At 43.5% G+C, this 21,999-nt stretch overlaps 2 protein-coding genes across 3 annotated transcripts in view; one reads left to right on the top strand and one right to left on the bottom strand.

Moving 5' to 3' along the window:
- The window catches only part of LOC308301623 (palmitoyltransferase ZDHHC5-B-like), a 34,845-nt gene extending 25,430 nt beyond the window's left edge, over nucleotides 1–9,415 (top strand). For both annotated transcript variants that reach the window (XM_080745668.1, XM_080745667.1), the window contains exons 11-12: nucleotides 1,934–2,901; nucleotides 6,970–9,415. In XM_080745668.1, the coding sequence (XP_080601794.1) occupies nucleotides 1,934–2,901; nucleotides 6,970–7,075 (1,074 nt within the window). In that variant the 3' untranslated portion in view covers nucleotides 7,076–9,415. The remainder of the gene's footprint in view (nucleotides 1–1,933; nucleotides 2,902–6,969) is intronic.
- Nucleotides 9,416–11,317: 1,902 nt separating this feature from the next.
- Nucleotides 11,318–20,672, bottom strand: tmx2a (thioredoxin-related transmembrane protein 2a; the record flags this gene model as incomplete). The annotated part of the gene is made up of 8 exons (XM_080745644.1): nucleotides 11,318–11,608; nucleotides 12,729–12,858; nucleotides 14,244–14,309; nucleotides 14,982–15,088; nucleotides 18,127–18,203; nucleotides 18,951–19,064; nucleotides 19,693–19,753; nucleotides 20,484–20,672. The coding sequence occupies 8 exons, from the start codon at nucleotides 20,670–20,672 to the stop codon at nucleotides 11,426–11,428; spliced, it is 927 nt and encodes a 308-aa protein (XP_080601770.1). The 3' UTR covers nucleotides 11,318–11,425.
- Nucleotides 20,673–21,999: the final 1,327 nt, after the last annotated feature.

The raw sequence follows: 21,999 nt of genomic DNA on the forward strand, positions 1-21,999 counted from the left end.
GGAACTGCGGAAGTCACTCTGCCCCCTCCAATGGGAAAGAGGGAGTCCTGCCAGTCCTGCATCTGATTGGACTACCGAGCTTCCCATTCTGTGACGCACAAGGAAGCGTCCTTCAGAATTCCCAAGAGCCCCGCCTCAGAATTCTGGAGGCTTGCGTAGAGTTATTGGGAGGCTTGCCAGCGGTCTTGGACCAGCACACCCCAGCCGGAAGAGGCGTCTACCTTTCTATGTCTGTGGGTAAATCAGTCAACAACCTTGAGTTGGCTCATGGACCCCGCCCACTGTTGTGTTGCAGTTGTATAACTAAATAACCTTGCAAGTTACAACATTGTTTTCTTACATTTATATGGTAGAAGTGGTAGAAAAGCAATTTACCATTCGAGGGTCGTGGGTTGTTGGCAATGGTAAATCAGCCAACAACCCACTGCCTCTCATGGTAAATGGCTTACTTCAATGCTCAACAAAAGCACAAGAAGAGCGAGAGAGACAAAAGAGCCTGTCCAACAACCTACAGTATATGGCATGATGTAACTTGGCACAGTAAATCTGGCACGCTGGCTGTACACATCACTGGTGGAGACCCAGTTACCTAGATATTATACCCCTGACTGGTTTGAATGTAGCTCTGCCTCCCCTCTGCTTTCCTTTTGGTGGTTAATACCCTGCCCCTCTTTTTTTGTTTGTTTTTCTTTACTTTGAACTGAACATTCAGTGGCCATCAGTCGATCAGTAAGTCTCAGCTCCAGCAGTATCATCTTGGTGTGTCCATTTTGACTGTCCCTCTGTGTGTCTGGACCTGTCCTTCCTCCTCCTTGAAACTGCATTACCTGGAATGTATAGTTTGTACAGTATAGTATATCGTCGTCGTCGGGCGGAAACCTCGTATCTCCAAGTTTCAAATTTGTACGTTTTTTCGCTAAGTAAAGCCCTGCTTCATCATACAAGGACGTCGCACAAAACTAGTGAAAACAGCAGATCTACAAGCGAGGCGTTGTGTGCTTGAAGATCTGCTGTTTTCACTAGTTTAAATCATTTTTAAAATGATAAATGCAAAACAAACAGTTTTGGACATACAAGGTTTCCACCCGACAACGACAATATGTACACAGTATATGTGTGTCCTTCGTATTCACATGTGTTCATACATAGTCTACGGTATCCAGTGGTAGTGCTTGTACAAGCCACCTGGTTTGTTTACAAATCCAGTAGTGTGACAACAAATCCCTGGTCCAGCATCCGGTTTTCACCTCTTTCTCTTTTTCTATCTTCTCCAATTTTGGTAGACTCTTTAGAATTGTTTTTTTTTTTTCTAGAATGTCTCCAGAGCATGTTTATCTGTTAGTCAGTAATAGGGATGGGACGATACGCGATATTATCGTTTATCGCGATAAAAAAACACTCACGATAATCGTATCGTGGAGATTGAATTAATCGTGATAGCTTCCTCCGTCATGCACTGGGATCAATTCACCTTTTATTTGCCGAGCTGCATATCCGGTACCACTTAAATAATTGGTGAAAGGTACTTATAATATACGTATTTGATTTTTTCACTCTTATCAAATAGCCGTTCTACAAGCTCACAACGCGTCGCAACGCAACGCGTTGTGAGCTTGTAGATCTGCTGTTTTTTGGCACATGTTCCGCCCCAGGATAATGGATTCCGATTATCGCAATAATATCGTAAATCGCGATTTCTTTGGTCACAATACTCGTGACATGACATTTTCATATCTTCCCATCCCTACTCAGTAACATGACTGTTTCATTCTTTCTCCCTCCTCTCTTCACCTCCTCCTGCCTGTCATCTTTGTCGTTTCCTTGAATACCTCCTCCCCCCCCCCCCCCCATACGCTGTCACTCACCTGGTCTCCTCTAACCCCCTCACCTCTCCTCTCCTCTCCTGTCCTCTCCTGTCCTCTCCTCTCCTCAGATGATCCGTGGGGAGAGTCTGGACTCTCCGTCTCCCTCCATCCTCCAGTCCAGCCGGCAGCCCAGCTACCGCTCCGAGCCCAGCAGCCTGGACGGGGTCACCGTGGTGGGGGGGGGAGGAGGTGTAGGCGCACGCAGGGCCGGAGGGGAGAGGGGCGAGGGCCCCGGAGGCCCCGGCGGCGGGACGGCGGTGGGGGTCGCGGGGGGCATGTCAGGCTACTCCCTGGCGGGTCGCTCCTACACCTCCTACCCATCCTCCCTGGTCCTGTCCACCGGCGGCTCCCGCTCCTCCAGCCTGCGTTCGGCGCAAACGGCGGCGCACAATGCGCTCGCCACGCTCCAATCGGAGGGCACCACGGACACCAGCTACAAGAGCCTGGCCAACCAGACTAGGAACGGCAGCCTGTCCTACGACAGCCTGCTGACGCCGTCCGAGAGCCCCGAGTTTGAGTCGGCCGCCCACGAGCTGTCGCCGCAGAAGCCCCGCCCCCTGTTTCCCCTGGCGACCGGGGCGGCTGCGGCGACGACGCACTCGGTTGAGGTGGCGGCCGCCGGCGCCCCGCTGCAGGGCTACACGTCGCCCTTCCTCTCTGCTCAGCTCGCCCAGCAGAGGGAGGGGCAGCTGTTCCAGGGCTCCGCCTCGTTCTCCTCTCCCCATAGGGCCTACCTGCGTGCGGTCAGCCCGTGCCCCCCCGAGACCCAGCACCTGCTGCAGCACAGCCAGGACCCCCCACCACCCTCCTCGTCCCGACCTCCCCGGGCCTCCTCCTCCTCCTCTCAGAACCCTTCCTCCTCTCCGCGGGCTCGCTCGCTGGAGCCCCCCATCTCGCCTCCGCCTCGCGGCCCCTCCCTGGGCAAATCCCAGTCTTACGCTGGGGAGGCGGGGCCGCAGCACAAGCCTCGGCCTGCGGGAGGAGGCGCCGCGACAGTGGGGGGAGTAGTAGCCGGAGGAGGGACACAGGCTCCACAGTGAGTAGAGCTCCATTGAACAGATCCAACAGCCTGCTACTCTTCCTTATCTTCTTCTTCCTACCTAATCCTCTTCTTCCCTGGTCTGTGTCAGCCCTGCTCTTCCTCCCTGATCTGTGTGAGTCTTCCTTTTCGTCCTCTGTGATTCGCAGTCGGTCAGTTTTTTGCTGCTTTTGAGCGTGTGATTTTAAGTTTGGATGTCCATAGCACTGTGTCGTATAGCCGGTGTGTATACATAGAGTATATCGTCACTGTCGGACAGAAACCTTGTATCTCCAAGTTTCAAATTTGTAATTTATTTCGTAAAGAAGTAAAGCCCTGCTTCATCATAGAAGACTGTCGCACAAAACTAGTGAAAATGGCAGATCTACAAGCACACAGCGCCTCGCGAGGCGTTGTGTGCTTGTAGATTGGCCATTTTCACTAATTTAGATCATTTTTAAAATGATTAATACAAAACAAACAGTTTTGGACATACAAGGTTTTCACCCGACAACAACGATATGTATGTGTATATATATTGGGGAAGGTGATATTTGTCACTGCATGTAGTCCTACGGCAGGGTTCCCCAATTAGTTTTCCCCACGGGCCGAATTATGTCTCGGGTACCAAGCAGAGGGCCACAACATTGCAGGGGGCGACGGTGGCGTTCCTGCTACTCCAGCGACAGTTCAGATATCGTCGTTGTCGGGTGAAAATCTTTTATGTCCAAAACCGTTCGTTTTGCATTTATCATTTTAAAAATGATTTAAACTAGTGAAAACAGCCGATCTACAAGCACACAACGGTGCGAGGCGTTGTGTGCTTGTAGATCTGCTGTTTTCACTACTTTTGTGAGACGGCTTTGAATGATGAAGAAGGGCTTTGCTTAGCGAAAGAACGTACACATTTGGAGATAAAAGTTTCCACCCGACAACGACCATATACTAGTGTTGTTGCTCCACCATTATTACTGGGGTTGGTGGCGGCCTGACAGTAGCCCCCAGCGGGCCGCAAATGGCCCGCGGGCCGCCTATTGGGGAACCCTGTCCTACGGGCTCCTGTCATTGGTGAATGTTGAGCAGGAGGCTCCTCCTCCTCACAGGCATGTCTGCCAGAAGTGGGATGGCATGATGACTAAATTGGATAGAAAAAGGGGTAAAAAAAATAATTGGCTACTCTAAATTGAAGAGAACATAACTGTACATTTTATTCTGTTTCTCATTAAACTTATGTGAAAAAACTTTCCCCCCATTATCTCAATAAGAGTGCACTAGACCAGTGGTTCCCAAACCTTGTAGCTCGTGACCCAAGAGAGAAATTAGGCGTTTGCCCGGCCGGGACCCAAACTAGTGAAAATAGCAGATCTACAAGCTCACAACACGTCACTTCGCTATTTTCACTACTTTCTAATTTATGGAATTTCTTAGATTTTTCTTTCATTTATGAATGAAATTAATTAGAATTCATGAAAATCTTAGCTTTTTTGGGAATGTTTTTTTTAAATGTTTTGAAATAATTAAATACAATGTAGGAAACAAAAAACTAAGGGACCCATAAAAATGTGTCCGCGGCCCACAAATGGGTCCCGACCCACTGCTTGGGAAACAGTGCTCTAGACCACTCTCGCCTGAGAGAAAAGCGAAAACAAGAATCCTATGGATAAGAAGTAAAGTATGCTTCCTGCATGAGGCTCATTAATTGAGCGTATGTTTCATTTAGGTGATGCTGTTGTTTGCCAGCATGGACATCTTCTGTAGCATACTGGTACACAGAAACGTCTAAATGAATCTCATACATACAATATTATTATCAGCTGTGTTACTGTTTATCCATTAAAATGGCTGCTGTGTATGTCTATTTATGGGTAGGCGTTAAAAGCTGTTCGGGTGCATGTTTTGGTCCTTAAAGGTGATACACCATGCATTTAAAAAGTATTTATGTCATATTGTTTATGTCCCAAAAACGTTTTTCAAAAGGTTTGAGGCTAAATTACCACTCCTAAATAGAGAGCCTCTCTCATTTTTGTATGGCTCTCAGAGCATTTTCAGCTGCAGTACCACCTTTGGCCTGAACTGCGCCACCCACCCAGCCCCCCCCCCCCCCCCCCCCCCCCCGTGGGATACTTTTAACCTTCGCCTTCTCAAAACCAGAGAAAGACACAACGGTCAGAAATGGGACTTTGTGAGGATAGAAGGTGCTAGTGGGACCCCAAAAAAAGGTTTTAAAATAGGAAAAGTGAAATTTCATTGTGTATCACCTTTAAACGTCGTCTACTGTGTGCTGCTCTGTTATATCCTTCCCTGTTTTGTCCCATCTTATAACTTTAAAGAATGCAAGCACAAGTCAAGTCTCAACAAGTAGTCTCTTTACTGGTTGCATTGCTCAGAAGAACTCTTATAAACAAGAATCACCAGCACTCAAATGTCCTTGAGGTACTGCAAGCAAATGGGCAGCATACAGACGCATTACGGCAGAGCTCTGTAATGCAGGGGTCTTCAACGTTTTCAGGCCGAGGAACCCTTAGTTGAGAGAGAGATGAAGCAGGGACCCCCACAACCATTTCATAGATTCCAGATAGTTTAATTGTTTGGCAGCACGATCGATCGCTGTATTTTGGATTCATGTCAATTTGTGTTTTCAGATATTTAACCACTTGAACCGTCAACACTTAATAAACGTGACCTTTCACTCCGTTATTAGTCTTTCAGATCATGACAAGTGATCTTTTTCCAGGCTACACCAACACTCTTTGCCTAAAATAGCCGATCTACAAGCTCACAACGCCTCGCAGCTGCTATTTTTGGCTAAAGTTCTCAGAATAAGTACACTAGGGTTCAAGTGGTTAATATAAAAAAGATGAATAAAAGTTTCCATCACAAAAAAATTTGGAGGACCCCTGTAGTAACTCTGAGGACCCCCTAGGGATCCCGGACCCCCTGTTGAAGACCCCTGCTGTAATGTAATGTACTGAGTAAGGCTCTGCCATCTTATTCCGTAACCTTTTGTACAACTAATGGCCCATTCATGATTCGTATGAGCCACTACATTCTGAGCGCATGTGTATTTATACACATACTGGGCTCCATACTTAGTCTATATTGAGTTTCAAACATTTTATCCACTAGAGTTCAGGGTGATTCTCAAAGTGCAGTCCGTGGACCCCCAAAGGGTCCTTGAAGGCCAAGCGCTCGAAAAACATCACAATCTGTTTCACCAATGTAACCCTATTTTAGTCTTTGGCATATTTGAAAATGTACAACATTTTGGAACAATATTAGAATAATTAAAAAGAAATATAACACTTTCCTAGTTCCTGGCTGGCACAAATACTAATACAACCACTGAACACTGTTTTCCCCAAAACGGAATAAATGCCACTCACTGAAAAAATGAACTTTATTGGAAAATGTCTTAAACATTACATGCAAAACTATTAGCGCTACCCCCCCTAGCCTAGCACTGCACAAACAGCCCAGAGCCATTGAGAGTACAACATTTCGCAGAAATTTTAAAATCTTGAAAATTTGCACACGTCTTTGAATATTTTGACCCAATTCTATAAGTGTCTTCTGAATCATTCTAAGGTTTTTTGAAAAAAGATATGTTTCTATGTCGGCGGTGCTCAAACTTTTTCATGGCAAGGACCCCCAAAATGATATGTATTTGGCCATGGATGGACCCCCCCCCCATCTCAAAATATTGTATCGGGGACCCCCTCCCCAGAAGCAAATATTTGAGTTACAAATGTTCGCTTAAAAAAAAATATATATATACCGGTATTCAAAGATTTGCACAAATCTTCATGATTTTTTCGAAAATAGCAGATATACAAGCTCACAGCGTGGCACCGAGTGGCGCACTGTGAGCTTGTATATCTGCATTTTTCAATAGTTAAAGCATTCAATAATTCTAGTATGTATGGTTAAATATGCTGTACTAGTGCCTTTATAAATAACAGAGGCAAAAGGAATGTATTTTAAAAGTAGAAACACTAACTAACCTCCACTGTCCCTTCTACCCTGTTTTCATCCTTGACCCCCCCCCCCCCTTCCCATCCCTCTTTCCCTCCATGAATGTCCAATCAGATCCGCCGCTCGCCCAGGCTTGGCCAATCACAGTGCATCCAAACCGGGTGGCGGGGTGAAGAAAGTGACGGGCGTGGGCGGGACCACCTATGAGATATCAGTTTGAGTGACGGACACACAACTCCACAGCCTATCACGGGGGAGGATAATTCCACTGGACAACTTTATAATTCTTTGCTGAGCTGGATTCATATTCGCAACATTGCAGCAAAAAAAACTTTTCTCACTCTGTTCTTATTGTCAGCACAGGGGACTGACGGAATAGGACTGGTACTCACGTTTGTTATCTTTGTAATGCCACTGGCCATCATTCTATGCCAACCTTTTCTTATTTGAACAAACAGTTAATCAAAGTGGAACGTTATTCTGTGATCCACAAGAAGAGGATATTCTCAGAAAAGCTACTCTGTGAGCCATAGACTGATGTGACTATTGGCATCACGGCTGAGGGTACAAATATCTCCACAAATGGCTGTTCAACGTTCTTCTTTTTTTGTACATTAGAGCACGATGAGTCTCTACAAACGGTAACTCGGTCCCTAAAAGGAGTGTCTTTTTCTTACCCTGGGTGTGGAACTTAAAGGTGAGAGATGTACGGACCGGTGACCAATAGGAACTCCTCCTTAACTGAATTTCCTCCACCAGAGAGGCCTCACACACACAAAACTCCCCAGATTGAATCACTTGAAGCTGGGTGTCCACTCAGCTCTCGGTCGGAGGAGACAACCCTGTGAGCACCCATGAACACATCATTTTAGTTTTTATAAATATTATTTTTAAATATTGTTTTATATAAATGTATAAAGAATATTAGAAATTATTGGGTCGAAACGGTGAGGTGTTGAAGGTAACTATCGCTGATGTATTGTGTGCAATTATTCACGAAAAGCAAGTTTGAATCGGTTGCCTGTTTTTTAAAATTGACGGCTGCATCAGCCGATCAAGGACTCTGGATGGAATTCTTATCGTCCAAGATTATTTTTTGGTGGACAGCGGAGATGGGTAACGATTGAAAGCCACAAAGAAATTCTGAATCATAAGTGCAGCACAAGCTTCTTTGTGGAATGTATGCTTGTAATTTTTATTCTAGATACATTATGCAAAATCCTATGTTTGTAGCTTTAACATTGTCCTTTTGGTGTTTTCTTTTCTTTTTCCTGCAATGTTTTTTGTCTGTCAATCAAGAAGCTAGAAGAACCTTATACCTTTTTAAAGGATGGCCAGCCAAATAGGGGCGGGGAGGGAAGGGCTTATTTATTTCAGGAGACAGGAAAACCTTTGTTGTTCTCGACACAATTCCAAACCAGTCACCAGTTACTACACCCAGTTGTAATGTGCAATCATCAGATTATACATTTAATTAATTAGTTATCATTTTGTTTTTCATTAAGTATAAAAGAGGTATGGGCATACTCACAAAGTTGATACAGTAGAAATGGCGAATATCTTAAATCCGACCACCTCAGTCAATATTTTAAGTTCTGTAGGGACTGGTTTGCAATTATGGGACTGTTTGGTTGACTGATTGGTTTTTGCCTTGAGACCATTCATAGTCAAGCAAGCACATTTTTTATTGTTTTCTACTGTTTTTATTTGTTTTTACATTATTTCTGAGAAACCAGATTTGAATATTTCTGTTTTCCTTTTGGCTCACCCTGTTGATTTATTTACTTTAAAAAAAAAAAGATCCTCCTAAGGTACAGCTCACTTTTTGCCCATGACCAGGTTTGGAGAAAGAGAGAGAGAGAGAGAAAAGAATATATAGGCAGTGATGTGCGTGCGTGCGTATCTGTCAATATTGTGCGGTTTATTTCTTTTATTTTCTTTCATCAAAGCCCAGAAGGTATTTAGTTTAGAATGTCCAAGCTAGCTGAATGTAGCATGTCTTTCAGTTTTGGAGAGTACGCTTGAAGCACACCTCATTCATCCCAAATGGTTGTGTTACCACGGTTCACAACTCTCAACCAGGGACGTGCTGGCCATTGGGAAAAGCGGGACAACTCCCGAACGGGCGGTTCATTCCCGGCCTGGACCAGTCCAGGCGGCCAACAAAGTAAATCGTCACTGTCAGGCAGAAACCTCGTATCTCCAAGTTTCAAATTTGTACATTTTTTCGTAAAGCAAAGCCCTGCTTCATCATACAAGGGCGTCGCACAAAAGTAGTGAAAACAGCAGATCTACAAGCACACAACGCCTCGCGGTGCGAGGCTGTTTTCACTAGTTTAAATCATTTTTAAAAGGATAAATACAAAACAAACCGGTTTTGGACCCGACAAGGTTTCCACCCGACAACAACGAAATATAACTCATGTAACTGGCCCACTGGCTTGTCACTTGTCATGATCTGAAATGGCAAATCTTTGAGTAGCAGCAGCCGTGACATCATTTTGTAGGCAGAGGAGAATCTGCCCCCAGAGCATTTTCTGTCCCTCACTATTTTCAACAGATCCGAGACAAAAATAACGACTAAAGTATAATTCTAACACTTTCCTTTCAACAACAAAGAGAAGAAAAATGTGTAAATAGTAAAAATAGTCAAAAGATTCACGGAAACTGGGGGCAGAAATTCTCCTCTGCCTACAAAATGATGTCATACTTAACAGCCCCATAGAGATCTCTCTCTATAGCGCGCAATGAGGGCCTCTCCAACTCTTTTTTTTCCCGGGCTGATTCAGGGGCCCAGCACGTCCCTGCCCCCAACCTCTCCTCCCCGCTATGTCCTTGGCGTGCATGTGATTTTGTTGTGCTGAATGCGTACCTGTGAGAAAAACCTTGTCGATGGCACACCCGGATCACATGCGTGTGGTAATAACAAAATGAAGCATCATCAGCGTTGTTGGCACAAGCAGCTGTCATACGGAGGTGATGTCACGAGAACCTGTGTTACTTTCTTCACTCTCTGGCCAAAGAAGGTGGCCAATGAACAATTGAAATGATGCGAGTATAACAAGTATACTGTATGTGAGAATAAATACTGCTACTGTGGGCTGTGACGAATGGAACGAGTTTCATAAGTATCTGTAATGAATTACGTTAAGACATTTCCAAATGGCCTTATGAAGAACTTTTAAAAAGATGTCTTCTCAAAATAAAAAGGTCAAACTGATGAGGTGAGTGGCCAGTGTAAATGTTTAATGATTATTTTAGAAGTCAGCATCCATTAGCCAGATTTATCTTTCTTTTAATATCACTTCCATATTTACCTTTTTTTTTTTTACGTTTGTCATGTCCAGGAAGGACATCACAAGACTAAATTCAGTTGGTCTACAAGCAGCAGGTAGATTTAAGTTGTGACCAGTAAAACAATCAGAATACAAAAAGATATTTTTCACGAGTAACTTGAGGAAGGCAATACAAAACCCCAGATCGATGCATGCTCCATTTCAGTGTAGGGGTGGGCGATATGGAATAATACAATATCACGATCTTTTCCCAAGCTGTATCACGATACACGATTTTATTCACGATTCTTTTTCGCGTTGGTTTTTATGGTTATTTTTCAAGTTACTTGACAAAAACTAGACTGGGTTCCTTTTGGGAGGTCTAAATTGAACTTTACTAGTATGTAACTCTGACAGTATACAAATGAAACCAAATGGACCCGTAAGGAGTTAAGTGGAGACCTTGACATTTTAAAGAACTACTGATTTAGACCAAAATGCAGGTTTAAATTGAATTCTGCAATGAATCTCTGTATTAACGCTTAAACAGGATTTTTTACAAGACTCCCTCAATTGTATCACGATATACAGGTATACGATATCTCTGAAAAGGCATATCGTGGAGACATTGTATCGTCTCAACGATAATTATCACCCTATCACCCACCCCCATTTCAGTGTATGACTCCAGTGTATGAAACCTGCTATAGCTCTCAAAGGGTAAATACTTGACTGATTGTCCCAGCATAAACTAGGACGAACATAATGGTGACAATCCTTTTATCTTTCAAGCAATGGAACATGAGCGCAGACCAGTAGTGATGTGCTGACCATGGGAGATATATCAATCTAAAAAAAAAAAAAAAGTTCTCATCGCGTGCACGGTTCTGAAAGGAAGTAGCTTGAAAGGTTCACTGGCACTCAATGAAGTCCTATTAGGATAGCTTATTAAATGACGGCAGCAGCAACGAGCAATGAATGTTTTGGCAAAGCCTTCCTCAGTCTGATGTTTACTCTAATTATCACGCTGAGGAAGGCTTTCGCGGGCGTGGGGTGGATTCGAATATTGCCTGAGCCAATCAGATTCTCTTAACGGGTGCACGCTCCTACAGTAAGTTTCGCCGAAACTTTCGTTGCTGCTGCTGGGTGATTTAATAAATAAGAGTGAGTGCTGGTGATCTTTTCAAGCGTTGCCCAGTCCTGTGTTTCTTTTTGAGAATAACGGTGCGCCTATAACGGTATTGAAAGAAATAGGAAAGACTTAAGTCCCTTTTCTAAAACGTTTCCTACAAACTTCACTGATCTTTCTTGCTCTCTGTAGGCAGTTCTGGGACGATGGTTTCAGGCTGGGGTTCGTCGCTGCTCTCAAGTGGCTGAGGAGGAGTGCTCTGCTCGTCTCCCTTTCTGCTGCGAGCCTTGCTCAGCTTCTTGGATTTCTCGTACAGCTCGTTGAGATTGAACTCGCGTATGATGTTCTCCTAGAAGGAAACATACTATTAGCCGGGGAGCCACAGGCCCAAAAGCTCAAAGAATAGGGCATACATACTTTTTATTTTTGTTTTTTCTATTCATTTGGTCATTAAGGTACACAGAATGAGAGGCCTGCTCTGCCGGAAACTCTGCGAAAAACAGTTATGGCCATTTCTATATTCACTCCAACTTCAATATAGGCTACAGGAAAGAAACACACCAAAAGAAATATGCTTTAAGTAGCATGTGAGGGGTCAAACTAGGGGTTCTTGATGATTCTGAATCCATTGCAAGCATTTGTTTTGAATGAAAAACATTCCTTGGGCTAGAAAACGGAACAAAATAACGGTGAAAAGTGATGACTCATCACTTTTCACAGGTTTGAGAGGCTGAAATCTAGCCCAAGGAATGTTTTTCATGCAAAACAAATGCTTGCAATGGATTCAGAGTCATGAAGAGTTAGTTTGACGCCTCACATGCTACTTTTTTTGGTGTGTTTTTTTCCAGTATAGTGAAGTTAATGGGAAACTTTTTTTTTCGGAATAGATGTTTCTTGCCCGACAACAACACTGGTGTGTTCAGGCTTTTAGACTTAAAGGTGTATTCAGTGATAATGAAAGTGGCCGGGGGTCATCTTGTCCCTTACTGGCCTTACAGCGTGGAAATGTTTAGTTTTTTATAGATTTTTTTACACCATTATGTTCTCGTTTTGACCATTAGACCCAATCACTGAATAACGGTAGGCCTCCGTCTCCAGCTTCAGGATATGTATGATACTGATTTACTACGAGACTCTGGCATTTTATGAGTTCAGTAGTTTACAATCTAGGCATTTAGCAGACGTTCTTAATTCAGAGCGACTGTCGTACTCAAAACTTTTATTTTGACTATCATAACTAAACATCATGACATAACTACGGCCATATTCTACCCTGATTGGTCGAGGACTGTCTGGCTGGCCACCTCTGAAAACCGAATCTAGCTATGCTCGTGACACGGGCCATGGTGAAAGTCCTTATATGGTGGTCAGCACACATTCTAGTGAGGAGAATGAATGGAAAATGTACCAATTATATTTGTATTTGAATGAAATAGAATCACTGAATATTCCTTTAACAGATCACACACCTCATTGAAGGACCAAGACACCGCTCTACCCTTATTGTCCACCATCGGGCGTCTCATGACTTCGCGGCCTCCTTGGAAAAGCACCAATGAGGGCAACTGCTTGGACAAAGGGGAGGTGGAAACGCAGTACCTGTGCACACAGAATTCATATTATAAGCCAAAGCCAGTATTGACATTTCGTTTCACTTCATTATTCAGTCTGAACTCGCTTCCCCCCAGGGCGATTGCAGGGATGGGCGTTGCCAAAAAGAGGCAGTCTTCAGCGATTGGTTCACTGACCAACACATGACTGGCTGGCTAGTGGCTAGCCTGTTGCTTGCTAGTGCTACTTGCTAACCAAAGAAACAGTCAGAATAGGAGCACTACGAACTAGTAATCAAACACAACATAACATGCCTGCTACTGGTGTTTCATAGCGAGATCGATACGATCGCATTTTACCGCAATTTACCGCGGTACGGCGGCGGCGCTGGTGTACTTGGAAACACACATGAGTTCTGGGAAACCCCCACCCACGCTGATCACAAGACGCTGATTCACGACGCTGATTCGCCGATCGGATTTTCAACCGAGGCAGGCCTCTTCAATGAGAGCGATGCTAGACCTGAATCGCCAAAACAAAAAAATTAAAGGGGTGTGGCTAGCGATTCAGGGTCTGGAACTAGGCTAAGTATGAGTTACTCAACGTTAATACCAATATACAGGGTCAATAACTGTTGTTTTGTAGGGTGTGTGTGAACAAGCAGAATTGTATTTATCCCCTATACTTTGGTCCCAAACACATCTCCAAACAAGATATGACTCAGTCATATTTATCAGGTCACACTTGTTGTAGTACATCCAGACATATGTGCTTGTCGCATTTCAATAAATAAACCATCCTTATTTCTGCTGGCATATACCTATGCCATTGTCTGAGAGGACATTGAGCCCAACAGTGCCACAGATGTATACGAACACAAATAAAGATACACACCTGGTGCTGCCCACTTGGCAGCTACACTAAAACAGTCAGGGTTACATTATTAAAGGTGATACACCATGAAATTTCACTTTTCCTATTTTAAAACCTTTTTTTGGGGTCCCACTAGCACCTTCTATCCTCACAAAGTCTCATTTCTGACCGTTGTGTCTTTCTCTGATTTTGAGAAGGCGAAGGTTAAAAGTATCCCACGGGTTCTCAAAACAGGCTATCCAGATTTGCTGCCGATCATAAAAAATAAAAATATCCAAAAAAAAATTTTTTTCAAAACAATTCTTTTTTTCAAAAACATTTTTATTTCAAAAAGATTTTGGGGGGGGTGGCAGTTCAGGCCAAAGGTGGTACTGCAGCTGAAATGCTCTGAGAGCCATTCAAAAATGAGAGAGGCTCTCTATTCAGGAGTGGTAATTTAGCCTCAAACCTTTTGAAAAACGTTTTTGGGACATAAACAATATGACATAAATACTTTTTAAAAGCATGGTGTATCACCTTTAACATGGACATACGGTATGTATTGAGAGAGAAAGACTGACCTCTGTGAAACCTCCCCATAGCGTCCTGCGTCCACCTTACCAAACCTGAGACCAGCACAATTATACCTGCAGAATATAAGACAGGCAAAAAGGACAATGTAGTAATACTGTTGCCAGTTGAAGACCATGACAAATTTTCTCTGCCCGAGACCAGGACAGTGGTGTCCTATTAGAACTTGAACCGAGATGTCTAACCCAGGTGAGTCGAAAGGCGGTTCAAGCTAAATACATGCAGTGTAACTCTATACCAGGGGTGGGCAACTTTGATGATGGAGAGGGCCACCACATTTTCACACTCACTCCAGAGGGCCGCAATGCATATACATACCAAAAATAGCAGATCTACAAGCTCAAGACGCGTCGCATTGCGACGCGTTTTGAGCTTGTAGATCTGCTATTTTTGCTATTTTTGAATTGGAATCCTGAAAAGTAACTTTTATTTTATTGTATTTGTTAATTTCAAATGCATTTATATGTTCTTATGTTAACATTATGAACTTAAATAACAAATGCATTGGACATAAAAACTACAATAACATTTTAATACTAGTCATCAAGCTACTAATATAGACTTAGTAATTAAAGTGGGTAATTTTTTTATTTTATTTTTTATTTATTGTAACAGCTGAAATCAATAATATATCAGTACTCCAATATCAACCTGTGGGCCGCATTAAGTGAAGGTGGGGGCCGCATGTGTATAAAATCATTGAGAAAGAGGGGAATAATATCTCTTACTTGAGTGAAAGTTCTGCAAAGACGGGAGCAAACGACTGACACTCCGGGGACCAGTTGGCATAAAATTCTACGATCCAGGTGACACGACTGTCCCTCTGCAGCGCTTCCTGATTATCAAAGCAGATGGGATTAAATTACACAAGATTAGATTGATGCATCTATATGACAAACCCCTGTCTCTCACAGACCAGAGAGGAGACTAGAGTGAATGGAACGCGTGCGTGCGTGCGTGCGTGCACGCTTAGATATGTACCTTGTTTAATTTGGTTTGTTGAGATGTGTTTAAAATCCTGTAATATATTTAAATGCAATCACACTACTGTGATTGCTACAGTAGTGGACTTTATTTTCTGAGTGCTGCCAGTGCTACAGGAAGTTTCTGTCAGTGGTGCTCAAACTTCTTCATGTGAAGGACCCCCAAAATTATATGTATTTGGCCACGGATCCCCCATCTCAATATTTAGCTCCAACCACATCACATCCTTCTGGGTCACTAAGAACAGAGTTTGAATCCGGCTCTAGTCACGTCTTGCATGTCTGCCCTCTCTCTGGCCTCTGGTTTCTAGTCTCTACCCTCTCCTAGCTAAACAGAGCGTTTCTAGTCTCTACCCTCTCCTAGCTAAACAGACCGTTTCTAGTCTCTACCCTCTCCTAGCTAAACAGAGCAAAAACATCAATTTTGCACAGATGTAGCCCAAGGCATGCTCTAATGATTTAGCTAGGGCGCCCGAGTCGGCGACTTTCGGGGTCGCCACAGCTACAGAAAACACCCAAAAAACTCTGAAAAGTGATGACCATTTGTAGCCCAAGGAATGTTTTTTGTGCAAAACAAATGCTTTCAATGGATTCAGCATCATTACAAACCCCTAGTTAGACCCCTCAAATCCAACTTAAATACCCAGAAAAAAAGTGTTTTTCTGGGTATTTTCCTCCTGTATACTAAGTCAATGGGAGCCCAACTTGATTTGGCCGCTGTGGCGACCCCGAAGGTCGCCGACTCGGGCGCCCTAGCTAAATCATTAGAGCATACCCTGGGCTACATCTGTGCAAAATTTCGCGCTTTTATTAGACTAATTAGCGCAAGATTACCATGTCACTCCCTTAGGCCCCTGACTAACAATAATGCACAGATTGCACACCCTCTTGTGTAATATTGCTTAATTACGTCATCACACAATGACATCCAAACATCGTCATCACAACAAATGCAATTGTGCTTTAAAAGTACATTTCCAATTAACAGTGTCATTCAACAATTTGTTCCAACTAATTGGGCTGTAGTTTAACCATTTATCCTGTAGTTTAGTTGCACAGATTCACAGGGGTGCTGGGGTGTGAAATGATTCACTGGACCATACACCTGAAAGGAGGACCTGAAGAGTACTACCATGCTGCTGTGGTCGTCGGACACAAGCTGTTCTCATTTGGAGGACACAACAGCTACAGCAGCACTGATCAGATTGAAGTCTACATCTTCAACACATTGTGCTTGCATTGGAGGAAGTTGCCCCCAGTGACAAATGGAATGAGTTTCCGTCCCGAAAGCTGTTTCCACACAGCTGTGCTGGTAGAAATTGTCTACATCTGGGGAGGGTTTCCTTTATATCTGGGGAGGGACGTGCTTTATACCTTTGATGTCGACACCCACAGCTGGTTCAAACCCAATGTTTCAGGGACTATTCCAGAAACAAGGTATCTCCACTCAGCCTGTGTCCTGAATAAGGTCATGTATGTGTACGGAGGAAACACCGAGCTGACTGAATTTACTGATGACATGTACAAGTTGGACACCACCATTATGGTCTGGTCTTTAATTAACACCAGAGGAACTCCACCTCCTTCGGTAGCTCACTCTGCTACCATCATCGGGACAAAGATGTTTGTATTTGGGGGCCAAGGGGAACACGGCGGCTACTACAACAGCATCAGAGTGTTTGACACAGAGACCAACTGCTGGCTGAGCATGCCTTCTGTAGGCCTTATCCCAGAAGAACGCAGTTGTCATTCAGCCTTTGCCTACAATGGAGAGCTGTACATATTCGGTGGCGGTTACAGGAACCAGCTCTTCAATGATCTGTGGAAATTCTGTCCAGAGACCTTCTCCTGGAAGCAGGTTGAGCCCAAGGGGAAAAACCCCTGTAGGATGAGTGAGAGTGAGATGTGCTGTTGCATGGAGGGAGATCGTATCATTATCTTTGGAGGAACATCACGCAACGCAGCTCTTGATGACCTGTACATCTTAGATTTATGTCCTACTTTAAAGACATTATGCAAGTTATCAGTTATTCATTATGGCCTGAAGCAGTCTGAACTCCCACATGACCTCAGGTGGGAACTGGCAACCATGACTGGCAACCAACAGCATCAGAAAGAAATGACATAGCATGTTTGCACGCACATTTGCGCGCACACGCACGCACGCACGCACGCACGCACACACACACACACACACACACACACACACACACACACACACACACACACGCACGCACACACACACACACACACACAGTGAGCCCATTACAATCAAACAACAAACAGGGTCCAAGCATCATTATGAGACCTATGAGATGTTGAGGTAGAGGAAGACGATGAAGATATAGATGATGGCTTCCAGGAGATGAAGAACATATTTTTTGGGCGACTTGTCGATCGTGGCTGTGGAGCAGTGAGCAGCAATAGTGCCGCTGGCGCTACTGTGGTGCTATTGCAATACACTAAACGCGAAGCAACAATGCAGTACATTAGCCGATTAGACACTGCCAATGTCAATACTTGATATTGATGTGCACCAGGGACACTTGCGTCAATGATGCTTTCAGTGAGTCAGGGCCTTAAACAAAACAAAAAACGTAAAGTATTTTTTGCACGTCCAAGACATTTTGCATCTGGACTCTCAAGGCACTTAAGGTGTGCATCAGCCTTTAGTCAGCGAAGTTCCTGGTGAATTACATTGTAATAAAATGTAATGACTGAATTTAAAGTAGATGCGATCCTTCATTGCCTGTTATGTGAGTTGTGTGCGGCTGAAGTTATGCACCACATGCAAATCTATTCTCCATCATGACCATACAGAGTCATAATGGAAGCTCACAACAAACATGTCTTGTGCCAATTCAGCCCAGTCTTTTAAAAAAACACTTACATCAATGGTGTTGTCACTGAAATACTTGATGTACTCCGGGCCCATGTAGACAGGTGGTTTACAGGTCATGACAAATACTGTGGAAACACACACACAGACAAATGGTTTTAACCATACCTCTAAGAACTCATTGACCAAACTATATGCCCTGTAAACGGGACATAACCCTACATACCGTATGCCTAACCATGAGAGCAAATATGCAATAGTCATTATAGTTCTAATACATACATGTAACATGTACTGTATATGATAACATCACTGACCGACAGGGACGTGCTGGCCATTGGGAAAAGCGGGACAACTCCCGAACGGCCGGTTCATTCCCTGCCGGTCCAGGCCGGCCATTAGGAAAGAATTTAAAATAAAATGTCGGCCTTCGTTCCATTTTGGGGGCTGGGTGGCCAACAAAGTAAATCGTCACTGTCGGGCAGAAACCTTGTATCTCCAAGTTTCAAATGTATACATTTTTTCGCAAAGCAAAGCCCTGCTTCATCATACAAGGCTGTTGCACAGAAGTAGTGAAAACAGCCGATCTACAAGCACACAACGCCTCGCGGTGCGAGGCGTTGTGTACTTGTAGATCGGCTGTTTTCACTAGTTTAAATCATTTTTAAAATGATATATACAAAACAAACGGTTTTGGACATACAAGGTTTCCACCCGACAACGACGAAATATAACTCATGTACAGTAATTGGCCCACTGGCTTGTCACTTGTCATGATCTGAAATGGCAAATCTTTGAGAGAGTTCTCTCTCTATAGTGCGCAATGAGGGCCTCTCCAACTCTTTTTCCCGGGCTGAATAAGGGGCCCTGCTTACCGATACACAGGATGGAGTAAAGGATCCCAAGCCGAATATCCACTCTGAAGAAGAGGATGACATTGGCCACTTTACTGAACAGGAACAGGTTGCCGAGGTGCTGCTCAATGGTGACTAAGAAACAGTGGGGGGGAAACAGAAAATGGAAACAAGATAGAAAAGAAGAGGTGACGATTAAACCCACACATTTTTAGAGAAAAGACAAAGGAGCGCATCTTTATGGCAACGAGTAAAACTCTCAAGGTGGTCTTTGGTGCAAATGGGTGACAGTTAAATAGCTAAATTTGGAATACTGTAAAAGCCTGTATTGGTATGTCTAATGTGTGGCAAGAATAAAAAACACACACAGCCCTCATTAGGGTGACTAAAGTCAGTTCTTGCCCATGTAGCTATAGTAGCCATTGGCCTACCAATATAGGTAGGTAGGCCTACTCGTACTGTACTGCAATGTTTACAAGACAAAGTCAATGACAGTTTTTGGCAACACCCGGTAGGTTGGTTGATTGTTTGTGTGTGAGTGACTGTGTGTGTTGGCTATTTTTACTGTAAACAGAGACTTGCTGTGACATCACATCAGCAGCTGGCTCAGAAACAAGTGGTGTCTCCACTCAGAGACTGTTTGTGTGTGTGTGCGTGCATGCGTGCGTGTGTGTGTGTGTGTGTGTGTGTGTGTGTGTGTGTGTGTGTGTGTGTGTGTGTGTGTGTGTGTGTGTGTGTGTGTGCATGCGCATGTGAGCCTTACTGGCTCTCCTGTTCTTCATCATCACGATTGCACTAAGGAACATGAGAATCTCCACTTCTCTCTGTGAAGCAAAACATGACATGGCAATTTCAACCACATGTAGCACCACTGGCTGTGGTGTGAGAGTGAAACACTATCTCCATACCATGTGCCATGTGGTGGGAAGAGTACTCAAATGTTTCACTTAAGTAAAAGTATCAATACTGCAATATAGAAATACTCAGTTACAACCAAAAGTAGTACAATAGTAGAAAGTAGGCAACTCACTGTGCAGAATGTTTCACAATTTTCAAATGTAGGCATATTGAGCCAAAACATATAGACGTATAGGGATGAAGTGGTTAATGTATGATCAGTAATAAAACATGAAAGAATATGAATATAAATATAACTAGTAGCCAAATAAATTGTCAAATAAATATTAGAGTACAATATTTGGATCCAATATGTAGTGGACTAGAAGTAAAAGTAGGTTATTGGAAATTGAAAATAATCAAGTAAAGTAGCCTACAAATACACAAAAAATTGTACAGTAGGCCTACTTAAGTAAATGTACTTAGTTACTTTACACACCACCAGAGGTGTCAATTGGGTATGGCAAGGTATGGCAGCTGCCATACCTTGGCTACAGGGGGGGGGAAAATAAAATGTACTTCTTAAAATAAATTCATCATGCCTGTTGCTAAGGTATGGCAACATGACTGGTGTCTTGCACTCGCGCGAAGACACCAGTCATGTTGCCATACCTTAGCTTTTGCTGAACTGACGCCACTGCACGCCACCGTCCATACCCAGTCAAAGTTGCAGGAGTCGCCGTCGTCCCGGTTGGTCGCCAGGTGTTCGCACAGACCCGGAGCCTTTCGGACCACGAGGAAGGCGACCGACACGAGGAACGATAAGACATAATAGGGCTTTAACAGCCATTGGTAAATCTGAGGCAAGTGATAAAAGAAGGCGAAAACTCCTGTGATCAAACCCATGTTGTTCCTTCCCTAAAGCAAGGCGAGGAGAGGAGACAGCGGGCTGAGCGCACTGACAGCTGGCAGCTGCCAGAATGAATTAACCAGAGCCGTCTATTGGAGAGTTGCGGCATCGCGAAGCCCTATTCACGGCCCGCCCACTCAGCAAATTTCACAGCAACTTCCTGGTGCTGACGTCAGTTTAGAAGGGTAAAATAACACAGAAATTGCTTGACTTAAAGACAACAAATCATTATTTCGAACGGTAAAGTAAATTACAATGCTTTGTGCCTTTTACTATCTTGTGTTCTTGATCATGCTAGCCGTATTTTATACTGTAGGTCTACTATTCGGAAATTGCATTACATTTGCGATTTCTGCGTTCACTCTATGGGCTTTTAGCAGGGTTTTACCCTTCAAAACGTCTTTCATTTGCTACTGTTGATGTATATGGGTTTTCATTCACATTTTCCTTTATTTTCATTCTCTTTATATGGTGAACGTGTACACTCTTATAACATATTAATGAATCTTAAACCATGAATATGTAGGACAGGGCAGGCATTGTTTGATTTGCTATTGTGCTGATGTATTTGGGCCTTTCTTTTTATTTACATTCTCTTTGGTGAATTTGAACTCTTTTTTTTTTTACATAATACTGTATCTTAAACCATGAATAGGCCTAGGTAGGATATAGGCATTCATTCAGCCTATTCCTTTCACCTCAAACAGTGCTACTGTTCTCTTATGCTTTTGTGTGGTCTATGACTTGTAAATGTATGATCAAATAAACTAAACACTAAAAAAAAAAAAAGATTTGGTGTACAATTCCATATTGATGTTTATAGGAGAGATAAAATATCTAATTGTGTAGACTTCTTATAGGATGTTTAACAATAGGCTATAGCCTAATTTAACTCATGACTTGAGAGTGTAAAATTAAACCAAGGTTTTATTTTACACTCTCAAGAGTTAATGATCTATAAGGGTCCATTTGGTTACCAACTCTCTGTCATTTAGCTGGGGAGTGGCCACTTACTAGGATCTCCTTTTAGTTGACCTTGTACGGTACCAGTGATTTGTACTGTCATGAAACTGTACTTGTTCCTATGCAAACTTCTAATACAGGGGTCTTCAACAGGGGGTCCGGGACCCCTAGGGGGTCCTCAGAGTTACTACAGGGGGTCCTCCAAATCTTCCAATTCTTTTTATATTAACAACTTGAACCCTATAGTGTCCATATTCTGAGAACTGTAGCCCAAAATAGCAGATCTACAACGCCTCGTGCTGCGAGGCGTTGTGAGCTTGTACATCGGCTATTTTCGGCCATGAGAGGGGAAAAAAGAGC

Source organism: Nannobrachium achirus, assembly GCF_963921795.1.
Source record: "Nannobrachium achirus genome assembly, chromosome: 17".
NCBI lineage: Eukaryota > Metazoa > Chordata > Actinopteri > Myctophiformes > Myctophidae > Nannobrachium > Nannobrachium achirus.